Source organism: Ambystoma mexicanum, chromosome 12 (genome assembly GCF_040938575.1).
Source record: "Ambystoma mexicanum isolate Mex_15411 chromosome 12, UKY_AmexF1_1, whole genome shotgun sequence".
Lineage (NCBI taxonomy): Eukaryota > Metazoa > Chordata > Amphibia > Caudata > Ambystomatidae > Ambystoma > Ambystoma mexicanum.
Window position 1 is genome coordinate 517,038,773 of NC_090936.1, and position 13,403 is coordinate 517,052,175.

A 13,403-nucleotide genomic window follows, 5' to 3' on the forward strand; every position below is an offset into this window, starting at 1 on the left:
TCTTGTGTTGTATTTTGCAGTTAGGGAGTTTAGGTGCATAGTAATGTAATGCAAATTAGCAGAATATCAAGACTAGTTGCTTATTTTAAGGGAAAGAAAATGTCAGGTAATTGCTGTGGTTTGTGCCTTATTAAATCTTTTTGAATAGGTGAGATTTGTCTGTGTGCGCAGCAAAAAATCTTCTGAGCGGCACCCAGAAGGAAGCTGGGCAAGCGCACATGTGCACAGCTTAGGGGGAACACTGGTCCTGACTTCTTGGCGGTAAGTAAAGCATTCAGTTTTACCTCCCCGTTTGCTCATTCTTAAGGAGAAACTCAGTAGTTCTAACACTATTGATACTGAGAGACTTTGGCCCTCATTATACATTTCCAGGTATCCCGCTGGTAATTCCAGTGGGATACTGGGAAACAGACCTCCCGCTACTGGCGCTTGATATCCCGGTATTACCGGTATATTCCAGTTGCCGGGAACGGCAGTAAATCCCCATTCCATGGAGTCCCACAGGACTCCATGGAGGGGATTGCCTGTATTTCCTGCACCAGTAATACCGTTTTTTTTCCCAGTGGGGGCCTGGTTTACCTCCAGTTCTTGGCTGGAGGTAAGTCCGTCAACTCCCACCGGCAAACATGGAGTGTACCGGTCCGGAAATGTGCTGGTATTTGGAAATACTGGCACTTTTTTCCAGACCAGCATACTCCTGATGACCCCCAATGTCTCTCTCTGAATTCTTTGTACACATCTCCTTACAGTGAAGTGCAGCTAGGACACTTGATATCATGTCTTTTTATATAATGTTTTTTTGGTTACTTTTACAATGTGCCTAACACAAGCTGGTGGCAGCTGTGATATTTTTAGCGTTTTAGGACATTCTATGGGTCTTTTGGCTTCTTCATGCCTTCTCCAGTCATGAAATGCTTTATATGGAAATCACTTTCCCGGGGGAAAGCTGTGGCTTTCACGGGCTGTGTGGCGGTTACTGTCTGTGGCCAGAGGAAGGGGTTGAGGACTGTCTAGTCCTGAAAACTCATTTCACTCCAAGTTGGGAGCACAATCTGATTAGAGCCCTGCCTGTACCCCTGACATAGGGAGTGAAATGACAGGGCACATAATAAAGTGTGTAGTTTGGCCTACTCTTCCGCACCACAGCCTAGATAAAATTAAACAAGAGCCTTACTGAGGTTTATTATGGAGCCCTGTTGAAGAAAATCCCACATATAATTTAATTGCATCAAATCAGAGATACAACTGATTAAGTGCCTTCTTCTGTAACTATGGATCCCTCTTCTGTAATTCTTTGCGATCAGTTAAATGAGATGCTGGGAGATAATAGAGACTGAACACACCTAACACATAGTTATATTGAAAAGCCATCAGCAGTTGAGCATAGAAAGAAAAAGAAGGTGCTGTTGTCTAGATGGTACTAGAATTGTCTATCCTTTAGCAAACCTCCAACACATTTCCTTCAGTGTACTGCCGAAATGTCTGCATTGGTTTTTAAATGTGCTGCTTTATTCATCACCCGCAAGGAGTGATGCTTCCACCTATACCCTTCCTGCGCTTGCCTCCAATATCAGTTGATATAGCCTTGTAAAATGTGTGGTATTGTAGCAGTAAACACTCACTGGGATAATTGCAGACCCACAATGCTTGGCAAGCAAGGCATACTTAAATGCCTCATCATATGATGTGCATTTTAAGAATGTCATGACTCTGCATGTACACAATTCTTTTGCAGTTCATACAAGATTGTTTGCAACATACCCCACCCTTATATCATTGCGTAGGATTACATAAGTGCTCAGTGAAACTGTTTTTGTATAGAGGCGAGTTACCATATAATGTGTGAAGGTCTATGCCCAAAGGAACTCTGAACACTTGGAAACATTTCAGATTGTGTGAAGAAAAGCATTCTCCTGTCTGAATATCCGGTGCCCTGATACTATGGACGAGTAAACCTAGGCATAGTCCATACCCATTATCTCTTGTAGGCTAAGTAAATGATATTGCAATGTTGCTGTCTACCTGTAGGGTAATGTTAGTAATGCTAAAGTAGGAGACGATGAGCAGCACATTTCTTTTCAAAATCTTAATATTTGAGTTTTATAATGCGTTAAGTTAACAAGAGGGTCACTTCAAAGCACTTGCGTGACATATGTAAAAAGAAGAGGAAGTATAGGATAAGGTTACACATCCAGGTAGCCTGCTTACTAACAGTCAGTGGGCTTCATTATGAGTCCGGCGGTAGCCGTGCCGGAAAAACCAGTAGGCTGCCGCCGGACCTGGAATGAATTACCACTTCTGTGATTGCCCGAATCACCGGTGCATTACACCCCAGGTGAGCCAGTAATTCCAGAGGCGTAATTCCGTTAATCCCCATTCCCATGGAGTCCTGTCAGACTTCATGGGGATGGGGGCAATGGAAACACTGGCACCGTAAATAACGGTGCTGGTGTTTCTATTTGCGTCTGCAGGCGGGTGGCGTTACTCACGCCAGTGACACCACCCGCCTGCAGAACTCCTAGTCTGCCGGTTCAGAGACAACGGTGGCAGTGGGTTTACCGCCACCGTTGTTTCCAGACCAGCAGGCTTGTAATGAGGCCCAGTATCCGATATTTGAGCTGGTAGTTCGATTATATAGTGTGGGTGACGCTTTTGGTAAGACACAATGAGTAACAGAATTTCTGGTGTGCGAACGTTATTCACGTTACAACAAACATAATACAAGTGGATGTAGGTACATATCTGCTAACCGTTTGCAGAGCCAAGAGAGGAAGAGTCAAGGTTGTCCGGTAGTATCTTAATGTACTCTGGGACAGAAGTTAGTCTTAAGGTAAAAGTGTGTTAGAGTCAGGTTTAGGGGTCATGGGTGGTGAGGGAAAATCTTTGGTTAAATGTGTGCAGGCATATCTTGGTTAGATTCTTCTGTTCATGGAGCCAGTTTTTCATATTAGTTTTTAACCTCTTGTGTTGTATTTTGCAGTTAGGGAGTTTAGGTGCATAGTAATGTAATGCAAATTAGCAGAATATCAAGACTAGTTGCTTATTTTAAGGGAAAGAAAATGTCAGGTAATTGCTGTGGTTTGTGCCTTATTAAATCTTTTTGAATAGGTGAGATTTGTCTGTGTGCGCAGCAAAAAATCTTCTGAGCGGCACCCAGAAGGAAGCTGGGCAAGCGCACATGTGCACAGCTTAGGGGGAACACTGGTCCTGACTTCTTGGCGGTAAGTAAAGCATTCAGTTTTACCTCCCCGTTTGCTCATTCTTAAGGAGAAACTCAGTAGTTCTAACACTATTGATACTGAGAGACTTTGGCCCTCATTATACATTTCCAGGTATCCCGCTGGTAATTCCAGTGGGATACTGGGAAACAGACCTCCCGCTACTGGCGCTTGATATCCCGGTATTACCGGTATATTCCAGTTGCCGGGAACGGCAGTAAATCCCCATTCCATGGAGTCCCACAGGACTCCATGGAGGGGATTGCCTGTATTTCCTGCACCAGTAATACCGTTTTTTTTCCCAGTGGGGGCCTGGTTTACCTCCAGTTCTTGGCTGGAGGTAAGTCCGTCAACTCCCACCGGCAAACATGGAGTGTACCGGTCCGGAAATGTGCTGGTATTTGGAAATACTGGCACTTTTTTCCAGACCAGCATACTCCTGATGACCCCCAATGTCTCTCTCTGAATTCTTTGTACACATCTCCTTACAGTGAAGTGCAGCTAGGACACTTGATATCATGTCTTTTTATATAATGTTTTTTTGGTTACTTTTACAATGTGCCTAACACAAGCTGGTGGCAGCTGTGATATTTTTAGCGTTTTAGGACATTCTATGGGTCTTTTGGCTTCTTCATGCCTTCTCCAGTCATGAAATGCTTTATATGGAAATCACTTTCCCGGGGGAAAGCTGTGGCTTTCACGGGCTGTGTGGCGGTTACTGTCTGTGGCCAGAGGAAGGGGTTGAGGACTGTCTAGTCCTAATCCACATCCCTGGTCCCTGAATGTCTCTTGTTGGGCAGATGTTGTGGCCAGTGGCTAACCTTGGTCCTTGCCATTGGTAGGCTTGTGCATGCTCCCAGCCTGAAACGTGGATTAAAGGAGGGCTCCGGCAACTGTTCATCAGATCCTCGTTGGGTCCAAGACCTCTATGAAGAAGTGTAGCCTGCTGAGACTGAGGATGACCCCTGCAGCTGACAAGCATCGCCTCCATTACTGCCCTGGTGAAGCCCGGCTCCTCTCTCCTGAACTCAAGAAGGCCTTCATTGGTGCTTAGACGCCTGGACTTGTGGGAACAGCTAGTTTCAACCCCTGCTCAAGGATCTGTGTCTTTTAAAGGTTTGGAAGGGTTCTTGGACTGACAAGCTCTTGCCTGTGCTTCCGCACTGCAGATGTTGCCGTTCCGAGCAGAGCCTTGGAGTTTTGCAGATGTTCAGTGTGTGCCATGAGTGACCTACTCCTGCATTTTCAGTCTTCCTGCATCAAGGGTAGCTGTGCTGGGCTTGCTGCTTTGTTCTCTGCTGGAATATCGCCTATCGCCGTATGACCATGGTGACCACCGTTGAAATTATTTTTCGTGTCCTACAGGTGTCCCCTGGCTGTCTGTCCTGCAGACGTTGTCTTCTCTCCTTCGTTGGGTGTTTTACTGGAATCGGTCTGCAACTAATTCCTAATCCCTGCGACTGACCAAAACTAAATCCTGCCATTGCAACTAAACCCTGCAGACAAGCCCTCTAGACGACCCTTGCGAAGGGAGCAAAGACCGAAGTCTACAACTGATTCCAGAACCTCAGCAAGCAGTCCCTAGCGAACTGAGTCAGGGGGGTAAGTCTACATACCTGGTGCTTCCCATCTCCCTCCACCTCCTTCTCCCATAAGGTCATAAGGCATAAAGTCCTGTCCCTAACTCGCTCTGACCTGACCTTTGGTGGCGACGCCTCAGTGAAGGATCTGTCACTAGGCATTACCTAGTGTTTTGGGATTAAGTTGAGTACTTAATTTAACTTTATCTAATTTCTTTTTACTCTTATTAATCATAACCACTGGCACTTTAAATCCCTTTATAAGCATACCTGAAAAGTATCTACTTTGGAACTGATGACTTTTGGGCACAAGGCTCCAAACCATTTTGGGGTTAGACTTTATAAAAGCTAGGGAAGCTGTTTTAAGATTATCCTGAAGAGTTTTCTTTTTCTAAAGCATATAAGTACTTACCTTTGCTTCACTGATCATTGAATCAAATTCTATTATATTTCTCCCAATGGTGAACGTATATTTCGAGGGGATTGGGTCCTCCGACGTATTCCATATCTATGACATGTAATCACCACAGCTGTGCTGCTTCGGAAACTTTTTTTCTGCGTCCTGCGTCGATGACGTCAATGCGCCGTTGTCGAAGACCTCCTCCGACGTCCGTCATCCGATGTGATAAGTAGGATGCACGACGCCCGTAGCCTCAGTTCTGTTTTTTCCGCGAACGGTTGCTTCGTGAATCTCGGTTAACGCCTCGACTCTTTGGAGTTCTGTTCTTCTCGGTTCTTCGAACCTGTTTGTTTTTGTGAAAATCCTTCGTTTGAAGATGTCTTCTACTTCGTCTTCGACCCCGCGTCCGGGTTTCAAGAAGTGCGGGGAGTGTGGGTCCAAGATGTCGGTGACGGACTCGCACGACGCCTGCCTCTGGTGCCTCGGGGAGGCCCACGACACGGATGACTGTATCGACTGCCAGTCGCTCACGTCCAAAGCCTTACATGAACGTAAGAAGAAGTTGTCGGTAGGTCGGGTGTCCAAGCCCTGGAAGTCGAGATCTGCGGGGCTTTCGACGGATGATTCGAGGGGTGACTCTCCGCGTCATCGTCGGAAGTCTTGTGGGTCTCCTTCTAGGAGTCGGTCTCGCCACTCCTCAGCCTCTTCGAGGCATTCTCGGACGCGCCGACACCGGTCGTCTTCCAGGTCCTCTTCGGAGGACTCTGCCCGGCACGTCGCTTACCCCACCAGCCGTGCGACGCCGGAGGAATGGGCTTCCTTTGTGAAGAAAATGCTGGCGATTCTTGAGTCGCAGGGTACTAAGCCGTCCGCGCCCCCGAGTGGGGTCGGTCGTGAGAGGTCGAGAGACAACGCTCGCAAGAGTGGTTGGCACGGGTCACGGGAGAGGTCCCGTTCGGACAAGAAGACTCGTTCTCGACGTACCCGTTCCAGGTCCCGGTCCTCGACGCGTTCGAGACCGTGTGCACCTGTGAGGTCTTCGAGGAAGACATCGACGTCTGAGGCGTCGAGGGCGTCGACAGGCTTTCTCGGGGCTCCGGCTCCGGCTCCGAGGAAGTCGTCGAAGCCGTCGACGCTCAGGTCGTCGAAGGACACGCTCGGGGCTCCGGCTTCGAGGGCTTTGTCGACGCCGCCGATGCTGGCGGCGCTGCATCTGACGTTGACGCCGATTTCCTCGACCTCGGCGCCGATGCCTGTTCTATCGACCCCGGCGCCGATTCGCTCTACGCCTTTCGTGTCGGAGGTACCCCGTGGCACGGGGGAACCCCCTAGGAAGGCTCTTCTTAAGAGCAAGCACTCTCGGGTGCCTTCTTTTCGCCACCTGGAATATATTTCAGAGGCGGATGAGGATTCTGATGGCCTGGTTCCTAGTCAGGTTCCAGATGAAATTGTCTCGGGCCATAGACAGTTTGACGATTTGAGGCAGTCACTGCATGATGCCAGTGGACTGGACACCTCTCCGGAGGTGGAGTTTTGTAGGCCTGAGCCTGGCTCTCATGCCGATTCCTCGTACCGGCGCCTTATGGCTAGGGTTTCTGAGTACTTGAGATGGTCTGCTCCCCCAGGGGAGTTTGTGCAGGATGATCTAACGGACATCCTTGATGTTGGTCCCCCAACTGACCCGGTACTGCCGTTCTATATGGCTTTACAGAGAAGGGTGGCGGCGGCTTGGACTGCTCCGGAGAGTCTCCTGGCGGTGGGCAGATCCTTGTCGCGAAAATACCGTCCAGCCAGTAGCGACCCCTGCTACTTGACCAGGCACCCCACTACGGAGAGTTTGGTGGTGCAGGCGGTCACGGCCCCGGCACGGCAGGCGTCGTACCCTACCATCCCTCCTGATAGGGACGACAAACGTTTTGATGGCTGGGCGAAGAAAGTGCTTTCTTCTGGTGGTATGGCGCTTCAGGCGGCCAACTCCATTTGTGCCTTGTCTCGTTTCACACACACTCTGTGGAACTGTGTTGCGTTAGCGGCTGAACATATTCCCGAAGGGGACGAACGGGATGGTTTCCTTGCTATGGTCCAGGATGGTAAGGATGCCATGTGTGAGTCCGTTCAGTCGGGTTTGGACTTAGCTGAATGCGTCAGTAGGTCCATGGCGGCGAGCACCGTGATACGCAGGTTTGCGTGGTTGCGGAAGTCGGGGTTTGCTCCTGATGTGCAGTCCCGGCTCCTCAACATGCCCTTTGACGGTGAACATCTTTTTGGCAGCAAGGCTGACGAGAGCCTTGAGAGGTTGCAGACCTCAAAAGCTGCAGCGAAGTCGTTGGGCGCTGCAGTTCGCCAACCTCTGCCTTTTCGTCCTAGGGGACAGCAGTGGAGGGGTGGTTCCTTTCACTATTACTCGTCCTTCAGTAAAGCGAGAGGAGCTGGCAGTCAAAGAGGCCAACGCAGGGGTACCAGAGGTGGACGACAGGGTACCCGTGGTGCCAAGGCCGCTCGGGCAGTTGCCTCTTTGCCCTCAGGTAACGCTGCAGCCGCTCCCACTCAGTCATGAGGCCATGTCCCATGGTTCGCCGGTTGGGGGAAGGCTGGCGCAGCATCTTGTAGAGTGGCAAGCCATTACTTCAGATGTGTGGGTTCTGGAGATCATAACCCACGGCTACTGTCTTCCCTTTCGGCACAGGCCTCGCGACAATCCACCGGGGAACCTCTCTTTGCAGAGTCCGGATCCGCTCCTTGCGCAGGAAATTCAAGCCCTGCTGGAGAAAGGCGCCATAGAACTGGTGCCTGTAGCGGAGAGGAACAAGGGATGGTATTCCCCTTATTTTTTGATTTCGAAGAAAGACGGGGGATTGAGACCCATCATGGACTTGCGCGGTTTGAACCAACTCCTCAGGAAGGACAAGTTCAAGATGGTTACTCTCTCTCAAGTCCTCCAGGCCCTTCAGCTTCAGGACTGGTTGGTGTCACTCGACCTCAAGGATGCTTACTTCCATGTGCCGATCCATCCCAAGCACAAGAAGTACCTGAGGTTCGCGGTTGGCGACTCGCACTTTGTTTCGGGTCCTGCCGTTCGGATTGACCTCCGCCCGAGGGTTTTCACCAAGCTCATGGTGGTGGTGGGAGCGCATCTCAGGCAAGGGGGGATTCACGTCTACCCCTACCTGGACGATTGGTTGATCAGGGGGAGCTCTCCCCAGCAAGTCCTGGATCATCTGTCCGTCACCTGCCACTCCCTTCACAGGCTGGGCTTCTCCCTCAATTTAAGGAAGTCCCATTTGACGCCAACACAGCGGCTCCAGTACATCGGAGCAGTGCTCGACACTTCCCTGGGGCAGCGTTTTCCTCCCCAGGTGAGGGCTCTTCACATTCAGCCGATGGCGCACAAGTTTCAGCATGCCCAGACGCTCCCAGCGTTTGAGTTCTTGAGGTTGCTCGGCCTCATGGCATCCTGCATTCTTCTGGTGCCAGAGGCTCGCCTGCGGATGAGATCTTTGCAGTGGGCACTCAAGACGCAATGGTCGCAGTCCTCCGGCAGGATGTCGGACCCGGTTCAGGTGCCGCCCTCGGTCGCCCGGGACCTTCTGTGGTGGGCCGTCAAAGGCAACTTGATGAAGGGGGCTCCATTTTGGCTTCCCTGGCCGGAGGTGACGATCGTGACGGATGCATCCCTCACGGGATGGGGAGCTCATGCCAACGGGCTGACAGTCAGCGGTCGTTGGTCTCCGTCGGAGTCCAGACTCCATATCAATCCGTTGGAGCTGAGGGCCGTCAGGCTAGCCCTGAAGGCTTTTCTGCCGACTGTGCGAGGAATGAGTGTCCTGATCCTGACGGACAACACAGTGGCCATGCACTACCTCAACAAAAGGGGGGGGCCGGGTCACTTCCTCTGTGCAGGGAGGCGATGCAGCTCGAGTTCTGGGCCATCCAGCAGGAAGTTTCGATCTCGGCAGTTCATCTGGCCGGAGACGAAAACGTGATGGCGGACGCTCTGAGCAGGCAGAGCGCGATCTCTCACGCGTGGCAGTTGGCTCAGGAGATTCTCCTGGAGATCTTCGCCCTTTGGGGGACCCCTCAAGTGGATCTCTTCGTCTCCAGTGTCAACCGGAAGTGCGAAAGGTTTTGCTCGCGGGAATTTCCTCCAAAAGGAGCCTTAGGAGACGCGTTCGTGGTGGAGTGGTCATTCCCGCTGCTGTACGCGTTTTTTCTTCCAGTCCCCGTCATCCCGCAAGTGCTGCGGAGGTTACGGAAGTTCGGTTCCCGGATGATCCTCATTGCTCCGGCGTGGGCTCGGAGGACGTCGTACCCGGACCTTCTCGACTTGTCCATCTGCCCTCCACGTCGTCTTCCCTACCGAGACGATCTGCTCTCACGGGAGGGGGGTCAGGTTCTCCATCCAGAGGTCAGATCCCTCAACCTTGACGCTTGGCTTCTGAAAGGTTGAGGTATAAGGATTGGGACCTCCCTGAAGACGTGATGGAGGTGTTGCTTTCGGCCCGAAGGCCGGCAACAAAGACTCTGTGCCGTTGCCGTTGGCGTAAGTTCTGCGACTGGTGCAGAGTTCAGAATGTGGATCCTTTTGCATGTGACATCCCCATGGTTCTGTCCTTTTTACTTTCTTTGGCCTACAGGGGCTTGCAAGTGGGTACCGTTAAAGGTTACCTGGCGGCGCTGTCCATCTTTAAGCGCTCGTCTGAAGAGTGTTCTTACTTTAAAATCCCTTTCATTTCACAGTTTCTGAAAGGGCTCACTAATGTGTTCCCTCCGTCACCTTTCCTGGTGTCCGGTTGGGATTTAAACCTTGTTCTTAAGTTTCTTATGGGTGCTCCGTTTGAGCCTTTACATTCTTGCCCTTTGAGGCTATTAACTCTGAAAACTATGTTTTTAGTTGCGTTTACTTCCGCTCGCAGATTGAGTGAGTTACAGGCACTTTCAGTTAAGCCACCCTTCACTGTATTTCACAAGGACAGGGTTGTCCTTAGAGTTCGTCCTTCTTTTCGTCCAAAGGTAGTGACGGAATTTCATTTGGCCCAGAAGGTTGTTCTTCCGGCCTTCTATCCTCCTCCGCATCCTGGTAAGGAAGAGGAGAGGCTCCATAGGCTTGATCCTAGGAGAGCTTTATGCTTTTATGTTTCACGCATGTCCCGGGTCAGAGTGGACGATCAACTCTTTATTGGTTACGCTGGAAAGCGTTTGGGGCAAGCTGTGACAAAACAGACTTTGTCTCGCTGGATTATATTGGCCATCTCGGAGTGTTACCGCTTGGCGGGTAAGGACCCACCGGCTGGCTTGCTGGCCCATTCTACCAGGGGTATGGCTGCATCTACTGCCCTGCAGAGGGGTGTTCCTATTCGCAACATCTGTGATGCAGCCACCTGGGCTTCAGTACATACATTTGTACGTCACTATTCCCTCGATTCCATCCGAGGACAGGATCTGGCCTTTGGCAAGGCGGTCCTTTGCTCTGCTATTTGATTGGCTATTCTAAATTTTGATTCTAAATTCTTTCCCTCCTCCTTGCTCTGGTACTGCTTTGGGAGTCTGTCATAGATATGGAATACGTCGGAGGACCCAATCCCTCGAAGAACAAGTTACTTTCTTACCTGGTAACGTTCTTTCGATGGGATGGTCCGACGACGTATTCCATATCGCTCCCGCCCTGCCTTCCCCGCTGCAGAATTTCTTTTGCGATTGCAGCTTACTTTCCGCAAAGCTTTGTGTCTGACTGGCAGTTGACTAATGTCACACGTTCTGGGGGGAAAAAACTACAACTGAGGCTACGGGCGTCGTGCGTCCTACTTATCACATCGGATGACGTCGGACGTCGGAGGAGGTCCTCGACGACGGCGCATCGACGCAGGACGCAGACCACGAAAAAAAGTTTCCGAAGCAGCACAGCTGTGGTGATTACATGTCATAGATATGGAATACGTCGTCGGACCATCCCATCGAAAGAACGTTACCAGGTAAGAAAGTAACTTGTTCATCTGTTTTATAAAGGTTTGTGTGACACTATTTCACCAACATTTTTTCTTGCTAAGTGTGTATTTTAAAGGCCTAATATCTAATTGTATTTTTATACTTGCCTAAATGGAATTACTGGTGTTGCTCGTTGTGGACTCATTATGGACCTAGACACCTCTCACAACCTCCTGAGACTAAGCCTTGCCGCTCTGCTACCTTACATTGATTGGGTTTAGCTAACCTCTGTGCCTTCCCTGTTCACCATAACAGGGTGGCTTCCCAAAATCCTCCCCCAGGGCGGGTTTTGGAAATCCATCTAAACAGAGCAGAGAAGAGGAACCTGTCTTGCCTTCTGAGCTCAAAGGTCTGGTTAGCAGCTGGAACTGGAACTAACCGCAGGAGAACAGGGACAGCAGAGATACTGTGGAAGCTGACAGATAGCAAGGCAGCAAGTCCATCTGACATCAAAGTTGGGGCTGGGCTTTTTAAATGATTTGAACTCTGCATACCAACAGGAGAAGGGGCAAAGTAGGGATGGAACCCAATGATCCAACCCAAAGACCCTACACAGTGTTCCGAAAGCGAACCATTTCCCAGAAGTGAAAGTGCATGTAGGCAATACCTATTAAAAGCAGGCTTTGAGAGACCCTTGGAGAGTGTGAAACCGAAGGTTGTATTATTTGACCCATGTTGACACAATTAGTTTAGATTATTCCCATAGAGGAGGAACTACCAGTTGTGTTATAGATAAATCACTAAATCCCATAATCCTTTAATCCATCCAACACCTGTGTGTGAATAGAACAAGTTTACACCTTCATTTTGTGTCATTCTGCCACATCCCAAACTACTTATATCAAAGAACTCTAATAGCATATGAATCTCAAGAGAATACCTGTACGGAGTAGCCATTACTACAGTATCATAGACTTGCTGGAAATCTCTACAAAGTAAGTATCTCAGCGGGTCCTTAATGTTTTTATTTTGGTTCTGGATCCATTTTTTGTAACCGCTTGGGAAATGAATTACCAGGAAACTAGTAAATAGTTTAATTCCAAATGCCATGTGTTTTTATAGATAAAGCTAACCATATGAATGTCTGCAAAGACGGTAAACTTCAAAGATTAGCAATTTTAAAATCTACATTGTGTTATCGCAAGATGTTGCAAATCATATTTTTTTTTGTTTTCTGTAGGTACGAAAGACCTTCTTCACCTTAGCATTCTGTGACTTTTGTCGGAAGCTGCTTTTCCAAGGTTTCCGATGCCAAACATGTGGGTACAAGTTTCACCAGCGCTGCAGTACAGAAGTGCCACTGATGTGTGTTAATTATGACCAACTTGAGTAAGTACCTAGAACTCTTATTTTTCTTTTTAAACTTTATTTAGTACAGTGCAGACATACAACCTCAAAACGCATACATTTGCGAGTTAGTTGCAATCCAGTTTGAAGACCAGTGCAATCAAGCAAACAATCTGTGCATAGCAACATAGGATATTGGACAGATCATCTCATGCAGCATTTACTGAGCCAAAGACATACACCCGGAAGGGCTCCCATATGTCCTTGGGCTTGCAGATGGGTGTCACTGGCAAAATGCAACCCTCCTCCCTTTCATTGGTGTAGTTCTTTGAGCCATTCTTTAACATCAGGAGCAACTTTGGATTTCCAGTAGGTCAATATACATTTTTTAGCTATCTGGCATCCCAAATTGAAAAGCAGGCGTATCTTAATGGGTACCTTCCCAATGTCTCTGAACAGGTATTTAGGGGCAGAGAGTGCCGGAGGGATATCAGTAATATTGTGTAAGGCGTCCACAACTAATCACCAGAATTGGACGACCAGCGGACAGCTCCAGTACATGTGCATAGTCTGCGGTATCAGTTCTGCACTTGAGGCTTTTGCCACTGGTCGCAGGTGCAAAACTTGCTACTCGAGCAAGTGTGTAGTGTAGCTGGTTTATTATTTTTAATTGTATTATTCTGAATCGAATGTTCAGAGGGCCCTCTTTTGCCAATCAGCACCACTGCAGCCATTTTCCATCATCAATTACACTGCCTAGATCTGTTTCCCATTTCCCTCTAGCGCTGTGGGTGAAAGCCTGATTAGCCTGACATGTCTTGTGTAGTCTAGATACCAGCCTTCTGGGTCCCCCCCCAGTCACTACCATCATCAGTGGTTCACAGTCCCTGGGCTCGTGAGGGAACGAGGGCCATCAGCTTCGGACCGCCGCTCTCA

At 49.3% G+C, this 13,403-nt stretch overlaps 1 protein-coding gene across 2 annotated transcripts in view; it reads left to right on the forward strand.

Moving 5' to 3' along the window:
• BRAF (B-Raf proto-oncogene, serine/threonine kinase) overlaps positions 1–13,403 on the forward strand; it is a 1,813,806-nt gene that overhangs the window by 725,398 nt on the left and 1,075,005 nt on the right. For both annotated transcript variants that reach the window (XM_069628802.1, XM_069628803.1), the window contains exon 6: positions 12,361–12,509. In XM_069628802.1, the coding sequence (XP_069484903.1) occupies positions 12,361–12,509 (149 nt within the window). The remainder of the gene's footprint in view (positions 1–12,360; positions 12,510–13,403) is intronic.